The sequence below is a fragment of the Piliocolobus tephrosceles genome, chromosome 2 (genome assembly GCF_002776525.5).
Source record: "Piliocolobus tephrosceles isolate RC106 chromosome 2, ASM277652v3, whole genome shotgun sequence".
NCBI lineage: Eukaryota > Metazoa > Chordata > Mammalia > Primates > Cercopithecidae > Piliocolobus > Piliocolobus tephrosceles.
Genome location: NC_045435.1, coordinates 112,170,782 through 112,191,969, shown reverse-complemented (window position 1 = coordinate 112,191,969; position 21,188 = coordinate 112,170,782). Strand labels below are relative to the sequence as shown.

Sequence of the window (21,188 nt, the reverse complement as noted above, 5' to 3'; positions counted from 1 at the left end):
CTCCTGCCTCAGCCTCCCGAGTAACTGGGACTACAGGCGCCCGCCACATCTCCCGGCTAGTTTTTTTTTGTATTTTTTTAGTAGAGACGGGGTTTCACCGTGCTAGCCAGGATGGTCTCGATCTCCTGACCTCGTGATCCACCCGTCTCGGCCTCCCAAAGTGCTGGGATTACAGGCTTGAGCCACCGCGCCCGGCTAAAATTTGTATATTTTCATTAGAAGACTTGTGTGTAGAAATTAGTAGAAAAGCCCTACTGACTTGATTATTAAAAAGACAAAAGTAATATGTTTAAATGTTTCAGAGGCTAGATGAGCCACCTGAAGTTAGCAGGATGGAACAGTGGATTAGACCCAGTTATGAACTAGGAAATGAATATCTCATCATTTTATATTTTATAAAAATTGTCCAGAAAAACAAAAGTGGCTGAGAGCAAATAAGTCCAGAAGTTGTGATGTTATAAAATGACCATTGAACAAGAAAGTAGAAAATGCTCTTCAAATTTTTCAATTTAATTTGCCTTTCAAGGGTCTTGATTTTATCTTTGATGAAATTTTAACTTTTTAATTTCAGTAGAGGCCAGTGGTAGTAATTCAATCTCAGTTAATTTCTTTTAACCACTGTGAACTTTAAATATTATAGTTTTAGATAGACTACCAATTCAGAAGTAAATCATGAGTTTTCTCAGTTTTTAGGAAAACAAAAGAAATTAGCAGCTCTCTCAAACTGGAAATCTGGTAATATAAGACTGTGGAAGAAGGAAGAAAGAATACTAGAAATACTTCAAATTAATAATCTCACTTATGCCCTTTCTTAATTTTATTGCAAATGCTTTGAGAGAAATAGGAAATATAATTGCAATATATTTCATTATTCTGTTATCAAATATTTATTGAACACTTATGAATCTGGCATATCTAACACCAGCAACTAGGAAGTACTTTACATGTGTGCCCTAGGAATCAGGAGATAGGATCATGCTTGCCTGCTATAGTTTTTAAAATGTTAAGGAAATAAAAATTAATTGATACCTTAAAATGTAGGGAGACTAACATATTTTAGAAAAAGATTTGAAGGATATATGGGATAAATATTTAAAGTCAGCTTTAGCACAGGCATTTTTGTCTGTATTTTTAGATGTGCTTTTTCTGAAAGTTGTTCACATGTTGTGAGCTCCTCATTGCCCAAGGGAATCAGACACTATATTTTTCAGTGTCATCCTGGTATTTTTTAAAATGTCATAGGTATCTCCCCATTCAGCCTATTATCTTGAGAAATCCACCCAGAGAAGCTATGTTTATAGCTCTTTCTTCATTTGTTCTCTGTCTTTATTTTCTCATTTTGTAAATCTGGCCAACATAGGAAAGACAGCAGCCATTGACTTTACAGAAAAGTCTATATTAAGAACTAGCTGCTTGGGGGAAGGCTGGATACTTTAATCCTTCATCTTTTCTTTAACAATACTAGCTGGCAGATAGTCAGCAGGAAAGTAGAAGTGGAGCTTTCAGAAAGAAAACATTCACAGTAGAAAGTAGTGGCCCATTATGAGGTTGAACAAAAGTAATTCTCCTGGACTAATTTTTAGGAAAGCATGTTATGCCACTTTGACTTTATTAAAAAAGAAAAAAAAAAAAAAGAAGAAGAAGAAGTAGAAAAGAAGGAAGAAAGAGAAAAAATAAAAATAAAAATAAAAAGTAATAAAATATCAAAGAAAACCTAATGAGACAAAATGATAGACTATCCTTTTCTCAGATTCCCTACAGTTAATTTGTTATTGTTGAAACCTACTTTTCTTCATACTTCATGAATTGAAACCAAACCATGTAGTGTTAATTATAAGTTACTGTGAGAGTTACTGTATTTATTCTGGACATGTTCATGTCTTGTTAATATTTTAAGATATTAAGTGAAAAGAATAGAATGTTTCTAAAGATAGCAAGAAACCTCACCTTTTACCTCAGCTTCACCTTAGTACATTTGGCTCCCAATAGGAGTTAGAGAAAGCTGTTACCCCATGAACAGCTGTTAAATGTTGTTTTCATTTAGTTAGTATTTGCCATCTTCCTGCATCACATTTGGCATTATTTTTTTTCTTTTTCAAAGCTGTCATGAAGAAGCTGAAACTGGGAAAAGATTTTACCTCTCAGCATGAGTGACTCAGTTCTACTTGCAAACATTATTAGAGCTATATTAGATCACTCTGTGGCTGGAAAGGACACTTCTCTTTTCAGGGTTGATCATTTTATTTCAAGATGTTTTGAGGAAATAAATTTTTCTGTATGCCAGTTATACCATTTGAACATTTTCATTGCATTTAAAAAAATGATGAAGAGAAATCATCCTATTGTCTTAGTGTTCTTCTTAAATTTTCGTGTTCTAGGGTTTTATCTGTAGATTTTTAAGGTTTTGTTAAATTCCAAAAATGGTAAATTCATCAATCTATGCTTGCATTAGGCCGTTAGCATGCATATTTCTCTCCTTTCATGTCTTCCTTAGCATTCCTCTTGAGGGGTTTTTGCCAGAATTTGTTAAACAATTAATCGTTTTATGTTGTTAGTCATATATCTGTGTATGTGTGTGAATGTGTGGGAAGCTTTTAATTGCTCTTCATTTTATATTTCTGTGATCGTGTTAAATGTACATTCAAACTTTTTTTTTTTTTTTTTTTTGAGATGGAGTTTCGCTTTTGTTGCCCAGGCTGGAGTGTAATGGCGCGATCTTGACTCATCACAAACTCTGCCTGTCGGGTTCAAGCGATTCTCCTGCCTCAGCTTCCCGAGTAGCTGGGATTACAGGCATGCGTCACCACACCCGGCTAATTGTGTATTTTTAGTAGAGACAGGGTCTCTTCGTGTTGGTCAGGCTGGTCTGGTCGCCAGCTCCTGACCTCAGGTGATCCACTCACCTCAGCCTCCCAAAGTGCTGAGATTATAGGTGTGAGCCACTGCACCGGGCCACATTTAAACTTTTTAATGTTTTGCTTCAGATGATGCTTACATGGCTATCATCTCCCACTCATTTTGGGAGACTGTATGAGAATATGACTTTTCAAGTCCGAAAAGTACTTTTGTGCTACTGGAACTTACAGTGGACTTACATGAAAGGAACTGAGATATTACGTTAAAATATTATGGCATTTAAGATTTCATGGGATCCTCATAAAAACATACATCAATGTACACTCCAATTACAAGCTTGTCATAATGATCTTGTTACATACTTCTTTCAGAATTTGGAATAGTGTTATTCACAGCAGATAATTACAATGCTTTGTAGTTTCACTAGTTTCACTTCTACTTGACTTCCAACTTGGCACCTCTATATGTCTGTTATTATTATATGAATCATTTATACCTTAATTATGTAAACTTACCTGCACACCTGTTTCTGTGTGTGTGTGTATATGTGTGTGTGTGTCTTAACAAATAATTCATATAGCTCCTTGGCTTATTTACTTAATAAAACTGAAGTGGAAAGATCATTGAAATTACAATATTTTCCTTGCCTTCAATTATGTCTTATCTTGTTTCCTTGTTAATGGATACTCTTTACTACTGAGTTACTTTCTTTTTAATTTTTTAAGTTTTAATTGATAAATCATAATTTATATATTTATGAGGATCAATTTGATTTATTGATACATATGATAATCAAATCAGGGTATTTAGCATATCTGTCACTTCATGAATTTATCATTTCTGTATAAGATCATTCAAAAGCCTCTCTTTGAGCTATTTTGTAATACTTGATACCTTATTGTTAATCATCATCACCCTACTGTACAATAGAGCATCAGAACTTATTTCTCCTAATAGTAATCTTGTACTATTTGACCAATCTCTTCCCATCTTCCCTTCCCCTCTGCAGTCTCTGTTAACCAGTGTTCTACTCCCTGCTTCCATAATAGCAACTTTTTTTAAAGATTCCACATAATAGTGAGATCATGGAGTATTTGTCTTTTTGTGTCTCATCATTTTTATGGCTGAATAGTATTCCACTGATAATATATAACATATTTTCTTTAAATATTAATCCTTTATTTGACATGTGAGTTGATTCCATGTCTTGGTTATTGTGAATACAGCTGCAATAAACGTGGGAGTTAAGATATATTTTCAACATACTAATTTCACTTTCTTTGGATATATACCCAGTAATGAGGTTGCAAGAACATATGGTAGTTCTATTGTTAATTTAATGAGGAACCTCTATAATGTTTTTCATAGTGCTCTATTAAACTATAATCCCAACAAAAATATGTAAGCATTCCTTTTCTCCATATCCTGTCCAATACTTTTGTTTGTCTTTTGGTAACAGCCATTCTAACTAGAGTCAGGTGGTATCTTGTGGAGATTTTGATTAACACTTCCCTGATGAATAGTGATGTTGAGCTTTTTATTCATTTTCCTTTGGACATTTGTGTGTCTTCTTTTGAAAAGCGATAAGGTCTTTTGCTGATTTTAAAAACTGGGTTATTTTCTTGTTGTTGAGTTGTATAAAGTCTTTATATGTTATGGATATTAACAATATGTCAGATGTAAAGTTTGCTATTATTTTCTCAAATTCTGCGGGTTGTCTCTTCACTCTTGTTTCCTTTGCTATGCAAAAGCTTTTCAGTTTGATGTAATTCAGTTTGTCTATTTTTGCGTTTGTTGCAGAGCTTTTGAGGTCTTATTTTAAAAACCTTTGCCATTCTCAATGTTGTAAAGCATTCACCTATGTTTTCCTCTAGTAGTTTCATAGTTTCAGATCTTACATGTATGTATTTAAACTATTTTTAGTTGATTTTTGTATATGGTGGGAAGAAGGGTTTTAGTCATATTCTCAGCACAATTTATTGAAGAGACTGGGTTTTCCCCAATTTGCACTATTGGTACCTGTTGTGAAAATCAGCTGGGTAGGTGAATTTATTTCAGGGACTTCCATTCATTTCATTGGTTTATGTATTTCATTTTTATGCTAGTGTCATTATGTTTACGTTACTATAGCCTTGTAGTATATATATATATATATATATTATTATACTTTAAGTTCTAGGGTACATGTGCATAACGTGCAGGTTTGTTACATATGTATACTTGTGCCTTGTTGGTGTGCTGCACCCATCAACTCGTCAGCACCCATCAATTCGTCATTTATATCAGGTATAACTCCCAATGCAATCCCTCCCCCTTCCCCCCCCATGATAGGCCCCGATGTGTGATGTTCCCCTTCCCGAGTCCAAGTGATCTCATTGTTCAGTTCCCACCTATGAGTGAGAACATGCGGTGTTTGGTTTTCTCTTCTTGTGATAGTTTGCTAAGAATGATTCTTTCCAGCTGCATCCATGTCCCTACAAAGGACGCAAACTCATCCTTTTTTATGGCTGCATAATATTCCATGGTGTATATGTGCCACATTTTCTTAATCCAGTCTGTCACAGATGGACATTTGGGTTGATTCCAAGTCTTTGCTATTGTGAATAGTGCTGCAATAAACATACGTGTGCATGTGTCTTTATAGCAGCATGATTTATAATCCTTTGAGTATATACCCAGTAGTGGGATGGCTGGGTCATATGGTACATCTAGATCTAGATCCTTGAGGAATTGCCATACTGTTTTCCATAATGGTTGAACTAGTTTACAATCCCACCAACAGTGTAAAAGTGTTCCTATTTCTCCACATCCTCTCCAGCACCTGTTGTTTCCTGACTTTTTAATGATTGCCATTCTAACTGGTGTGAGATGGTATCTCATTGTGGTTTTGATTTGCATTTCTCTGATGGTCAGTGATGGTGAGCATTTTTTCATGTGTCTGTTGGCTGTATGAATGTCTTCTTTTGAGAAATGTCTGTTCTTATCCTTTGCCCACTTTTGGATGGGGTTGTTTGTTTTTTTCTTGTAAATTTGTTTGAGTTCTTTGTAGATTCTGGATATTAGCCCTTTGTCAGATGAGTAGATTGCAAAAATTTTCTCCCATTCTGTAGGTTGCCTGTTCACTCTGATGGTAGTTTCTTTTGCTGTGCAGAAGCTCTTTAGTTTAATGAGATCCCATTTGTCAATTTTGGCTTTTGCTGCTGTTGCTTTTGGTGTTTTAGACATGAAGTCCTTGCCCATGCCTATGTCCTGAATGGTACCACCTAGGTTTTCTTCTAGGGTTTTTATGGCTTTAGGTCTAACATTTAAGTCTCTAATCCTTGTAGTATATTTTGAAGTGAGGTAATGCGTGTGATACCTCCAGCTTTGTTCCTTATTTGTTCAGCATTTCTTTGGCTATTTGAGGTCTTTGTGGTTCCATATATATTTTTTGATTTATTTTGCTATCTCTGTGAAATGTCATTGGTATTTTTATGGGAATTGCATGAATTCTGTAGATCTCTTTGGCTGCAATTGGCATTATAACAATATTAATTCTTCCAATCCATAAACATTGAATATGTCTTCACTCATTTGTGTTTTCTTCAATTTATTTAATAAATATTTTATAATTTTCAGTGGAGAGATCTTTTACTTCCTTAAGTTTAGTATTATGCTGAATGGGAAAAACTGAAAGCCTTTTTTTCTAAGATCCAGAACAAGAGAATGATGCCCACTTTCACCACTTTTATTTCACTTAGTAGTGGAAGTCCTTGCCAGAACGATTAGACAAGAGAAACAAATAAAGGACATCCAAATTGGAAAAGAACTGAGAATATCCTTTCTTGCAGATGTTATAACCGTATATTTAGAAAAACCTAAGTACTCCACCAAAAAAACAATTAGAACTTATAAGCAAATTTAGTAAAGTTGAAGGACACAAAGTTAACATACAAATTCAGTGACATTTCTATGTCAGCAAAGAACTATCTAAAAATAAACCAAAAAAGTAATCCCATTTACCATAGCTATAGGTAAAATTAAATACCTTGGAATAAACTTAACCAAAGAAGTGAAATATTTCTATAAAAAACTATAAAATATTGATGAGAGAAATTGAAGAGGACACAAAAACATGGAAAGATATTCCATGTTTATAGATTGGAAGAATCAACATGGTTAAAATGTCTGTACTACCCAAAGTAATCTACAGATTCAGTGCAATCTGCATGAAAACACCAATGAAATCCTTCAGAGAAATGGAAAAACCAATCCTAAAATTTATATAGAACTACGGAATACTGAGAATAGCCAAAGCTATCCTGATCAGAAAGAACAAAGCTGGAGTCATAACATTACCTTACTTCAAATAATACTATAAGGGTACAGTAACAGCATGGAACTGGCATAAAAATGGATACATAGACAATGGAGCAGAATAAACGAAACCCAGGGATAATTCCATACATATTCCACGAACTGATTTTTGCCAAAGGTGCCAAGAACGTAAATGGGGGAAAAGACAGTCTCTTCAATGAATGGTGCTGGGGAAACTGGATATCAATATGCATAAAAATTAAACTAGACTTATCTCTCATCATATTCAAAAATCAAATCAAAATTGATTAAAGACTTACATCTGGCAGGGCGCGGTGGCTCATGCCTGTAATCCCAGCACTTTGGGAGGCCAAGGTGGGTAGATCACGAAGTCAGGAAATCGAGACCACCCTGGCCAACAATGTGAAACCAGTCTCTAACAAAACAAAACAAAAAAAAATAGCTGGGCATGGTGGCGGGCACCTGTAGTCCCAGCTACTCGGGAGGCTGAGGCAAGAGAATCCTTTGAACTTGGGAGGCAGATGCTGCAGTGAGCCGAGATCAAGCCACTGCGCTCCAGCCTGGCCACAGAGTGAGACTCTGTTCCCCCACTCCCCCCCACCCCCCCCCCAAAAAAAAAAGAGAGAGAGAGAGAGAAAGAGACTTACACCTAAGACCTTATACCATGAAATTACAAAAAGAACATTTTGGAAAATGCTCTAGGAAATGGGTCTGGCAAAGGTTTCTTGAGTAAAGCCTCAAAAGCAGAGGCAACCAAAGCAAAAATAGACAAATGGGATCACATCAAATTAAAAACCTTCTGCAGAGCAAAGGAAACAATCTACAAAATGAAGACACAGCCTACAGAATGAGAGAAAATATTTGGAAGCTATTCATCTGATGATTAATAATCAAAATATATAAAGAGCTGTAAAAACTGAATCGCAATACAAAATAATCTGTTTTAAAAATGGGTCAAAAATCTGAATAGACATTTTGCAAAAGAAGATATAAAAATAGCCAACAGATGTATGAAAAAATGCTCATCATCACTAATCATCAGAGAAATGCAAATCAAACCTACAATGATATATCCTCTCAACCCAGTTAAAATGGCTATTATCAAAGAGATTGGCAATAATGGATGCTGGTGTGGAAGTGGAGAATGGGTAACCCCCATAAACTATTATTGGGAATGTAAATTATTATAGACACTGTGGAAAACAGTATGGAAGTTCCTCAAAAAAAGCAAAAATAGAACTACCATATGATCCAGCTATCTCACTGCTGGATGTACATCCAAAAGAAAGGAAATCAATATCAAAGATTTATTTGAACTTTTGTGTTTATTGCTGCACTATTCACAATAGCCGAGATATGGAATCAATCTAAGTGTCCATCAACAGATGAATGAATAAATGAAATATAATACTTATACATAATAGAGTATTATTCAACCATAAAAGCGAATGAAGTCGTATCTTTTGCAGCTACATGGGTGGAACTGGAGGCCATGGTGTTAAATGAAATGAACCAGGCACAGAAAGATAAATATTGCATGTTCTCACTCATGTGAGACATACAAAAATAATTTGAACTTGTGGAGATAGAGAATAGGATGAAGATTACTAGAGGATGTGAAAGGTAGTAGAGAGAAAGGGATAAACGGAATGGTTAATCGGCACAAAACTACAATTAGATAGAAGGAATAAGATCTAGCATTTGGTAGCACAATAGGGTGACTGTAGTTAATACTTTATTGTACATTTCAAAATCATTAAGAGTGAAATTGTAATGATTTTAACACAGAAATTATAAATACTAGATGTGAATGATATCACAATTATGCTAATATCATTACACATTATTTTCTTGTATCAAAATATCACTTTTACCACATACATAGGTACAACCAATGTGTATCCATAATAATTAACATTTTTAAAAAATAAAAATGACAAAAAACTTTAAAAGAATAAAATAACAATAAAAGTATAGTATACTAAATACATAACACAGTATCATTGTTTTTATTATTATCAAATATTATGTACTGTACATAATTGTATGTGCTATGCTTTTTTTTTTTTTTTTTTTTTTTTTTTTGAGACGGAGTTTCCCCTTGTTGCCCAGGCTGAAGTGTAGTGTCATGGTCTCAGCTCACTCACTGCAACCTCTGCCTCCCAGGTTCAAGTGATTCTCCTGCCTCAGCCTCCCAAGTAGCTGGGACTACAGGCTCCCGCCACCACACCTAGCTAATTTTTGTAGTTTTTAGTAGTTTTAGTAGAGATGGCATTTCACTATGTTGCCCAGGCTGATCTTGAACCTCAGGTGATCCACCTGCCATGGCCTCCCAAAGTGCTAGGATTATAGGCGTGAGTCACTGTGCCCGGCTTGTGCTATACATTCACATGAGTGGCAGCTTAGTAGCTATTTTTATATCAGCATCAACACAAAACATGTGAGGAATGTCTTATGCCAGACATTTTGACAGCTATGATGTTATGACAGCTATGATATTATGACAGCCACGACATTATGACAGCCACGGCATCCCTAGGTGATAGGAAATTTTTGACTGCATTATAATCTTTTGGGACCACCTTTGTTTATGCAGTCCACCATTGATTGAAACATCATTATTCAGTGCATGACGATAGTGTATTAACTTTGTATTCTCTTTCATTTCTTTTCCTGGTTTTGACTTTCATTTTGGAAATTCTCATAATTACCATCATTTCTTATATCCTTCTAACTCTTAATGTTTTGCTCTTGCAGGTAAAACTCCCTACTTTCCCTCATCACTTTTCACTTTTAAGCTTTAGTTTGTTACTTTTCCCTCCTGAAAGTTTTTTATCATCTTCTTTGCTACTCTGTGTCTTTCTTTTCTTTGAGACTCTTTTATTCACCCTTTCTGATGATGGTAATTTTATTCATTTTCATAAAATTCATTGAAGGCTCAATGTGTGCTAGGAACTGGGCTAGGTGCCATGAACATGATGAATACTTAAAGTGTCTTTGGCATAACAGATTGCAAGGAGAGAAATATTTATATATATATACACATACACACACATATATGTATAATATATATCTCATGTATATATACATGTATATATCTCATGTATATATCTCATGTATATATACATATACATGACTATATACATATATGAGAGAGAGAAGTAAGAGAGAGAGTGACAGGTTCTCAGTCTGTCACTCAGGCTAGAATGCAGTGGTATGATCATAGCTCACTGCAGCCTGAAACTTCTGGACTCCAGCAATCCTTTCACCTCAGTCTCTTGAGTAGCTGTACTACAGGCACAGCTAATTTTTGAGTATCTGTACATCATGCCAAGCTAATTTTTGTATTGTTTGTTCAGACAGGATTTTGCTATGTTGACCAGGGTGGTTTTGAACTCTTGGGCTTAAGCGATCCACCCACCTCAGCCTCCCAAAGTGCTGGGATTACAGGTGTGAGCTCCTGTGCCCAGTCTGAGAAATAATTAAGAAATACAGTAGTTTTCCCTAATCCACACTTTGGCTTTCCACAATTTGTTCTCAATGATCATCGTGGTCCAAGAATATTGAATGGAAAATTTTAGAAACAATAAATAAGTGTAAAATTGTGCATCATTCTGAGTGGCATGATGAGATCTCATTCTGTCCTGCCAAGGATGTGAATCATCCATCTATCCAGTTTATTCACACTGTAGGTGCCTGTTAGTCACTTAGGATCCATATCAGTTAACAGAGGGACTTTCATGGTATTTTGGTGCGTGTTTTCATCTCTTATGTTACTTAATAATGGTCCCAAAATGCAAGAGTCATGATGCCGGCAATTCAGATATGCCAGAGAGAAGCTGTAAAGTGCTTTCTTTAAGTGAAAAGATGAAAGTTTTGAGTGAATAGGGAAAGAAAAGAAAATTATGTTGAGGTTTCCAAGATCTACTGTAAGAACAAATCTTCTATTTGTAAAATTGTGAAGAAGGAAGAGAAATCTGTGCTAGTGTAGCTGTCACACCTCAGACTGCAAAAGTTACAGCCATGGTGTGTGATAACTGCTTAGTTAAGATGTAAAAGGCATTCAATTTGTGGGTGGAAGATATGAACACAAATGTGTTCTGATTGATGTCATTTGGATTTGGTACCATATGTGGTTCAAGCATCCACTAAGGATCTTGGAATATATTCCCCCAAGGTTAAGGGAGCCTACTCTACGTATAGTATAATGTGATAAGAGCCATGGTGAAAGGAAAAGTTTAGAACTGTTAACAGGCATCTGGGAGCACAACGAAAGGACCTCAACTCAGACTGAATTCAAGAAGAATTTCTGCATATGAATTCAGCAAAAGGGAGGTGAAGACGTTTTCTAGGCACGTACAAAACTCACCAGGTATGTTTAAAAAAATGTCCTGGAGTACATTTTCCAGGCATGCACAAAGACCCAGAAAGCAGAAAGAAAATATGTGTGTGCATGGCACTCATTAGTATTGCAACTAGTTCAGTTCTACTGAATCAGTATATATGTTACTTTCTGTGAAGTTACAACCTTTTGACCTTTCTGGTGTTTATATTTTTATGGATTTTGTTATTGTTTAAGAATAGGACTTCTCTATTCTACTTTATTGTAATTTACCACATGCTGTAATTCAGCTCATAGATAATGGGTGCTTTATAAATGTTATTGACTAATTTCAGTGCCTGGGGCAGGTCTGTAAATACATTTCCAGGTTTGTCATAATGAGTGAGGATTGATATGTATGTTGGTCCTTTTAAGGGGAAGTAAGAATGTGATGATTACAGTGTTTTATTGGCAAACATTCAAGTTACTCTTGGTAAAGTATGTAGCATTTTATCTATCTATCTATCTATCTATCTATCTATCTATCTATCTATCTATATGAAAAGGGCTATTCTATTCTGGAACAAACCACAACCTGGATTTTAAATCAGAGGCTCCCGACATTATAAAGATAGAATGGGTTTTCAATAGTCCAGCCCCTCATATTACAGATGAAGAAACTGAGACCTAGAGAGGTAATACATGAAAGAGACAACTCTCAGTTGTGATCAGAACTTTTTAATGTCATGTTTGCCTTTATTTCTGATACTTTTGAGAAAAACTTCTGTTGTTTGCCATTTCTGTTCTTTACACAACTTATATAATCAACTTTTACATTAGTAAATTTTTACATTAGTAAACTAGCATACATAGTATTAATATATAGATTATTTTCAAATTAAAAAGCAAAGGACTATAAAGAAAGGAGTTTGAGCTTCATATACATATATATACATATATATGTATAACTATAGCCAATATATATATTAGCTGTAGACTAATAAAAAATATATGTTTTGTGTATTATAAATTTGAATATAATGTATAATTGTTACAATATTATATATATTAAGTATATAATATATAATGTGTAAAGTATTACTATATATGAATATAAATATATATTTATATTTATTCATTTATTTACCTAGTCTCACTACAGCCAAAGTTAAGGATTTCTAGAGGGAAGAAAGTGGAGATTATTTTTTATTCTAGGTGTCTTATGGGGAACAAAGCATAAATAAATTGCCTTAATTCTGTGATATCTTTCCTTTCTCACGTGCAAATGAATATTTAAAGATACATCTCCAATTTGCTGCTCTTGTTTGCTGGAAATTATTTTTGTTGAGTCACAACAGTTAATCTAAGTTAATATTCACCATGTTTCTATTAAAAAGGCAATGAAAATAACACTAGGCTCTTTTTACAAATGAGGACCTTGAGGCATTTCAAGATTAGGTTGAACAGTGTTTTTAAGGTCTCTCAGTTAATAAGTAGCATAACTGGTGTCAGTACATGGTCTGGGATATCCGTGCTATAGTTCAGCATTCATTCTGCTCATCAGAAGAATAAAAGTGAGAGAAGGAAGAAGAAGGGAAAGGAAGAGGAAAATTAGAAATTGCTTTTGTTTATTCTCCATTATTCACAGTGTTTAGCACAGCCATACATTATTGTTTTCAATCTTCATACTAATCATACATACTTAATACATACTAGATATTATTCTATTTTACAGTTTAGGAAACTAAGTTTCAAAGATGTTATATTCTTTGCTTACAACCACACAGCAAGTATTAGAGATACTCCAAAACTTGTCTTTACACTGCTGCACAAAACTGGCTCTGAGCTGTTCCTTATTTCCCTATGGTTTAAAAAAATAAATGTTGTATAATATACTTTAAATTTGATTTCTGTAGGAAGAGTAGATTAGAAATACTTAAAAACAAAGAAACCAAAGTCTGTGAAGCATGGTGTACTGGTAATATCAATGCTCTTTTAGGGGAAAATATGAATATGTTTCTGGACTAAAGTGAAAGTGGAGAATTAAAAGTTGATATCAAAACAGAAACAAAGCAATGTTTTGTGAAGTACGCTTTAATAGCCGTACAGTGAATCAAAAGATATGATCTCACTTCATAGTAAAACAGGTCCTGCAAGCCCAGGTAACTCAGGAAGCAGAATGGTAATTATTCACAGAAGAAAGCAGGTAGTATACTGTTACAATACTACAGTAGAAAGTCAGAAGGTCACAGAGCTTGCAGGGTAGGTGACAGGACTTGAAACTGCTTGGCCCTCTTTAAAAAGAAATAAAAAATGGGAGAGACTGAAGCAACTTTACCTAACACGTCTTTGCAAGGTAAGTACCAACAGCCTATGAAATGTTCACAATCAGAAACTTAAGCCATGTTGATTACAAAGTCTGTGTGTTTGTGTGTGTGTGTGTGTGTGTGTGTGCGCACACGCATCCCTGCATGCGTGTTCAGGTGCCCTGGCCCCGTTTTTAAGATGTTTTTTGCGAGTGAGAAAAGAGGTGGAGATTGTTGATTCAGAGGAAGCATGTTTTCTTAATTGTTTACAAAGACTCAGGCAACACAGATTCACAAATTTGTTGGAGGGTATGGAAAGCTTTAGCCTTAATCCCCAGTATAATGTTGAAGAAATGATATAACCAACTTCCAGTGCATTTTCATGTTGGACCTTTTCCGACATTAACAGAAACTTGATTTTTGTCTCTACCTGTGGAATGTTTACTGGTAATTAAGTTTTGCCATCTCTGGGGTTTACCAGCTAAATTTCCTTGTAATTAATATAACCATTTTTTTTAAGATAGAAAACAGGGTCAGGGGAGAGCCTATCAGTTTGGAGACTGTGATTTATTTCACAGGTGTTACTTAATCACATACCTTTGTTCTTTGAAAGGATTGGCTTTGTTGACATTGGCTTGACTAGGCGTCTCTGGTTAGAGGCTTGTTAACAGAAACAAATTTAAGGTTACTCACATTTCACATTTTTGAGTAAGAAAAGTTATTTCTTAAAGAATAAAAAGAAATTAGATATTGGACCTAATCCATATTTTTTACAGACTTCTAGAATACCATGAGGTCACATAAATCTGCATGATCCTAAAAATATTCACCTATTTTATAGTTAAATTATTGTATTTTTCTTTCATTTCTTTAATCCGTATGTAGCCTGCTTAAGATCCCAGAATCTTTTCTTATCTCTGCATATTTCCTAAAAGTCTTTCTTGAAATACTGTGTAAAATGCTACTCTAAAGCATTTTTAATTTAAAAGATTAATTTTAAAAGTCATATAATAAATTATATTAAAGAAAAACAATAAGGTAAAAGGATCATTTTGCATAATGAAAATAATTTATTTCTATGTATCTTATGGTCAAATGGTATTATGTACAAGATTATAACATATTCTTTATTTGTCTCTAATATTTTTCCTTGGAAAGTATATAGGAAGCATCTAGGTTGTTACAGTTGTTCATATGATAATGATTTTACATAAAATGTTTATTACGGTTTGGCAACCACCTAAATAGCCTATCCTAGGCTATTGGGTGCATCACCTGTCTATTCAGGGATCAAAATAAACTAAGGAGTAACCAGACCTGTCTCCACTTCCCTCATGATCCCTCTTTGTGTTAGGATCATGGGTAATATTTTTTAATTGAATCCCAGATTGTGTATAATTTTGTTTCTGTTTCTTTTTCTCTGGTGCTTTGTATATATATTATGTTTCTGGTAACACATATGTTTCACTGTGTAGGGATAGTCTTTCCTTTCCCCTATCCATATATATGTATAAAAATACAATTATTTTCAGAATTATTAATCAGAAAACCATGCATAAAATTTAACATAAGTGCTATAGTAAATAATTTGAATGGTGTGCTTTAAGTTCAAGAACAATGTGCCTAATCTGTAAACCTTTTGTAGTTGGGGAAAACTTGTGAAATCAGTTGTATACTAGGATGTTTTTGTTTGTATATTCTGAAAACTTTTCAATAAAAAATTTATATCATCTTCTGATCTTAATGATGTTTAAATGTATCCTTGGTAGGTCTGTAAATATTTCAGATCTATCTTCTTGGAGTGTTGAAATCCTTCCCTACCAGTTATATTTGCATTAAGATTCTTAAGAGCACCTATTAATCAAGTGAGAGTTAAAAAGAACCGAAGGTAGTTCAGTTGTTGGTTTCACTTCTGGATTTCTCTACATTATAAAGGCAAAGAAATGCCTTAACATTTTCCTGTTGTCTGTGTGATACCCTGTCCAAAATCTGAAATTGAGTTTCAAAATGACCAAAGTGAATGAAAAGTTATTTTCTAATGTTCCAATTTCACCTTTGACTTAATGGCATTTATAAAAAATTCTGAGATTCTTTCAAATAATACTGATTCTCAGCTCCACTTATAAACGGATGTTCTTTAGTGGAAATAACTATGTGAAAATAATATGTTTTGTATATTAAACATGTGGATGACTTACGTGTTTTGACTATGAGGATAATATATTATGTAGATTATCATTGGAACTCCATCAGGTGCTTTGAATAATGATTTTCTAAGGCCATGCATCTAGATTTTCTAGATTCACTGAATGACCTCTAATTAGAATTTGAAAGGCTAGCCACAGATATTGTCAATGATTATTCATTATAGTGCTTTTCCTGTACATCTCTGACCCAATTTTACTCCCAGGGAGCTAATTGTATGTGCCCTGGTTAGTGGAGCCCATATGCCATTAACATGTAATGTTTCTGGTAGTATTGAGAACCCATTTTTTTTCTTGAATAAAAGAGAAGTTATTCCAAAGTTATCTTGAGCTATGTGAACAGATTTTAATTAGCTTTTCAAACATAAAAAAGAATCTCCTCCTTTCAGTCCCAATGACAAGGTAACCCCAGCAGAGAACTGTGTAAAACTGTCATACATGAAGGTTCATAATGTTCTCAGGATTCATAAAATAAATTATCTAGGTTAGGAGAGAATGCTAGAATTTTTTTCTAAACTTTACAAATATGAGTAAAGTACAAATAATATGGCATAAGGAATAGGGGTGAGTGCTTTCTAAGCATTGTTATTTGCGAAGGAAAGGATCATTTTTCTTGCATAATGTCTGTAAACTCACATGCACCACTGAGTGGCACTCTATCACTCCATCAGCCTGTAATAGGAGTAGAAGGACATGGCTGGGAGATGGGAGGGAGACAGCTCCCTTCCTGGAAGGGAACTACCTGGAATATGCCTTAGGCTAAAGTTTCTTCAGAGGTCATCCTTGAACTTATAAGGGCTACTTATCTCTTCTCTGCCTGGAAGGATGTCCATTTCCTACTTCTCCCAGTATTCTTATAAATAGGCAGGGTAAGTCCTAGTCAGAATTTTAAAATCGGGAAAGAATCTATCAGCATGCAGCTCTGTGCTTCACCTGCTGAGCTCCTCCTACCTCAGGAATCCAATTCCCATGAGCTTTTAACATGTTCTTTCTCTCCTTTTCATATTTAGTCGAAATATATTCAAGGCCACTTTCCTCTCTGGAAAGAATATGATATACTAATTGGCCCTTGAGATTAATTGAAAAAAAAAAAAAAGTATTTCTGAGTTTAATGCTGGGACAATCTTGTGAGAGGAGGCATCTTTGAGTTAGGCCTCCCCTGGGCTGTTGAATACACTTGGCACTCGTGCTGCCTACCAGCTGCTTGGATGTTTTGAGTGTTTCTAATAATAGCTCTCCTTCTTACTTCAGTTCTTCTTAGTTCTTTAGCTCTAGGATACCCCTACTCTAAAGGCTACAAAACAGTAGAGCTCTGGGGGAAGATGTTCCAAGTACAGAAGAGTTGGCTGGACCCTGAGGAATGCAGAGCTAACTCTAGCTAGCCATCAGCAGGAGGAGAGAACTCTTCAACCCACTGAAGGAAAATTTGGTTGTCAGAGTTAGGAAAAAATAATCTTCAGAAAATTAACATTTTTGAGCTAGAAGATAGAGAGTCTCAAGTCCAGTGTTTTTACTTTGTAGAGTAACAGAAATCCTATGAAGCTAGGAAAATTGTTTTCGGTTTCACAGAAGCCATTGCCAGAGGCCACATCTCTAGCCTAGTGCTCAAAACTGCTTTTGCTGCAGTTTTATAGAAGAATTTGGTGCATTATTTTCTAGAGCAATTTGCTTTCCTGTTTCTAATGGAGAAAGCAGTCTTATTAATGTTTTCCATATTGATGTCTTTTAGTTTATATATTTATGGTCTTGAAAGCATTGTTGAGTATTCAGTGAGCTTATTATGGAACCTGTCCATCCAGGCTTGGGTTTTCTCTTTACTAAACAAAAGTTACATTAGCTTGTAAGACATTTAGTTAATTTTCATTACACTAGGAGAAGTTGCCTTGTAAGTTCATAGGCACATGTGTGGAATGTTTCTTCATAATAGAGTCATTGTTTAGAAATGATACTAATTCTATTTAAAATAAGTAAAAGAAAAAACAAATTCTAGGCAGGAGGAGACTTAGTGTCTGTACTTCCAAGTTGGAGCCTGAGGATAATAGTACTTTGTCCTCCAACCTGTTATACTGGTTTGGTGTGCATGCTTACTTTCTGTGGTGGGAAAAGTATCTCTGTATTCATCATCGTAACCCATGACTGTCAGTACTTTGAAATCTTTCTGATGCCACAAAGAGGACTAACCAGTGTGTGACTCTTCCTTCCAAGCCTACAGAACTTTAATAGCATTTTCAATTAACAGAAGTGCAAGGAGCTCTTGTTGGACCTGTGTTCCATGAGTAAGGCTTTCACTAGCCCTTCATGATAGGTTCAAACACTTGAAGACCTGAGGAATTTCAGAGTTGACTCTTAGATATTGAGGTAACAGGGTGTCTTGGAGTTGAAATTTCCAGAATCTTTGCTGGGAAAGTCTCATAGTCTCAAAACAAAATCAAGCAAATTTGGAGCAAAGGAAGTTGCTGAAAATGTCAAGGCGTGAAATCCAAGGTGAGTCTGACCCAAAAGAGTGAGTTAGGCAAAGGTGCATGTGAAAAGGGCTGAGTACTTTTTCCAGGTACAAGAGAGTGTCTTTGCAACAGGCAAAAGAGATTAGGAAAACAAAATCTGAAGTAAAGCATAAGAAATAGTTAATGAAAGCAACCTAACTGAGCTTAGGAGCTAATATTTTCTTTGTCTTTCTAAGTGGAAGTGGAATCTTTACCTTATTAGAAATAGGATGGCAAGCAGCATACTTGAAATAGAACATGAGATAAAGGTGGTTAATGACATGGTACTTAGTTAAAACCTGCTGTTGGAGGAAAAGCCAATTCTTAAACACTTTGAAATATAGAGCTTGTTCCTGGAGTTTGTTTAATCCCCTTTGATTTAAATAATATTTTATGGTACTGAAATTGTTTCAAAGGGAAACATTTTACATTTCAATTAAAGTCACTGTGGAATCTTCTTGAAGAAAAGGTGATACATACCTACAGGATGACTTGATTGTCTATACATTATTATTAATCATGCAATAAAAACTTTTCCATCTATTTAAAAGTTTGAATCCGTCTTTGAATTTTTCTTTGAACAAAAGATGCAGTAATAATCTGAAGATTATAAGTATATAAATGTAATTATTACTTTGTATGCTATTCTCTGGATTTTGGAAGGAGTTTAAATAAATTTAGCTAATTGAGTAGGACAGTAAGCCAACCTTCTTTGTATCACATTTTTTTGGGGGAGTCCTATGAACCAAACATGTATTTGATTTATTATTGGAAAGTATTAGACTTGATATATCAGTGAAGGAATAACAGGTGACTGCAAAGACTGCAAAGAAAATGTTATTAGGATGACAATACACAAAAGGGCATTGAGCTTCAGTTAATCCCCTGAGCTTCTAATTACTCTTCAGGAAAAGTATGTGTAAATAGTTTCATTTGACAATGCTATTTTGTTGCTCTGGTGATCGATATGTTTAACCATCTGTATGGCTGAACACTTTGGGAGGCTCTTTCATAAATGATTTCTGTAATTTATATTGAAATGTAATGTACCTGTCTCTTTAAACCCTTGATGAGTGTAATGCAGGTTGTATATTATGTCCCAAAAAATAAAAAAATAAAGTTATAAAATCCTACCGACTAAAAAAGTCAAAAGAGAAATACTTTGAAAAGCTAACTGCTAAATTTAGTGTAGTTTATAATGAACATGCAAAAGTTATGCACGTACGCTTGTTAAACCATACAATCAACTTTGCCGTATGACTTGAAACTTCAGTGAAAGATTCATTTTGAGATCTTTTAAACTGCTGAAATCCATTATATCTCTTGATTCCTTTCTTCTCTGAAAAGTAAGCCCCTTTGAAAACAGGTCATGAGAAGAGAGGAATGAAGGATTACTGTACTTTATCTTCCTCTTTATTTATAACCTTTAATGCAATCATAGACCAGCATATCTTCCATTAAACTACTGATAAATCTTGAAAATTTATCCATCACATCCACATTTCTTGGAGGGAACTTTCAGAGATGGAGAAATACACTGCCTCAAAAGGTAGACATTGCTTCCACTCTTGCCGATTCTTGGTATTGTTATAACATAGGGATGTAAATAAGAAATTATAGAGGAATCTAGGAATTTACAGAGGGCTTCATAGAGGAGTGATGATTTGAACTTTCCCTAGTGGTTTTGATAAACTAGAATAAGTGGCCAGAAGGAAAAAAGCCTTCACTGGTCAAAAGAACAGGCAAGACAAAGCATGGGAATTGTATCTATTTATGTATTTACTTGCTTTATTTTCTCCTGTCCTTGGAAACAGAGGATTTTTCAAAATTCTCTACTTTGCAATAGGCTATAAATAAATAAACATAATAGAAATAAGGTTAAGACAATATAACAGTTAAAATTTGTACACAAAATATATGCCAGAACGTGCTGAAAAACTGTCAAACAGGTCACAAATTTGCGTTCAAGCTTCCTAGCAGCCAAAAGAAAATAATAAATTGTTTTTCACATTTATGTTTTTCAAATTATATAGAAACGTACCAGTCATTCAACAGATGCACAGATTTCTTGATAGAGATGATGATAGAGACTGAAATCATTTCTATAAATGATAAGAGACAGGCCTAACTAGAAGAGAACATTTTTATTAGAAAACGGTAAGCATTAAATTTAAATTTGTTATAGAGAGAAGGAAAGTAGTATTATATAACTCATGAAAGAATATTGACATAGATGATTTTCTTTTGAGTTTCTAAAACTGTTGCACTATGCTGCCATATATTTGTCACAAAAACATTTATGTAGAAAAAAATTTCAAACCTCTAGTAAATCTGAAAATAGAAAGGAAAATAATGGAAGAATAATTAAAAATATAGATTGTATAAGATCTATGTATTTACGTGATTTAAAAATTTACACTGCTTAAATTTCAGAATAAAAATAGATTCTTTTAAAATTTAGGCTGCTATATATATGCTCAAGTGTCTGTTCCAGAGTTCCTAATAAATTTTATGGAGGTGTTTTGCATTAATTTTGGTTAATGAAGGGTTCAGTGCAGTCACTATGGCAGATTTGAGGAAGAGGAGAATAGAGATAAGAATAAGGAAGAGCATATGGGCATTGATAATAATGACTTTATAACCTTCAGATGCAATGAAGTAATTACATTGCCTAGAAATTATTTTATATGTAAGTAAATAA

The 21,188-nt window shown here is 34.4% G+C and overlaps 1 protein-coding gene across 1 annotated transcript in view; it reads left to right on the top strand.

Moving 5' to 3' along the window:
- The first annotated feature begins 13,680 nt into the window (after positions 1-13,680).
- Positions 13,681-21,188, top strand: part of NAALADL2 (N-acetylated alpha-linked acidic dipeptidase like 2) — a 978,063-nt gene continuing 970,555 nt past the window's right edge. The window contains exon 1 of the mRNA XM_023184822.1: positions 13,681-13,850. Coding sequence (XP_023040590.1) covers positions 13,808-13,850 — 43 coding nt within the window. The 5' untranslated portion in view covers positions 13,681-13,807. The remainder of the gene's footprint in view (positions 13,851-21,188) is intronic.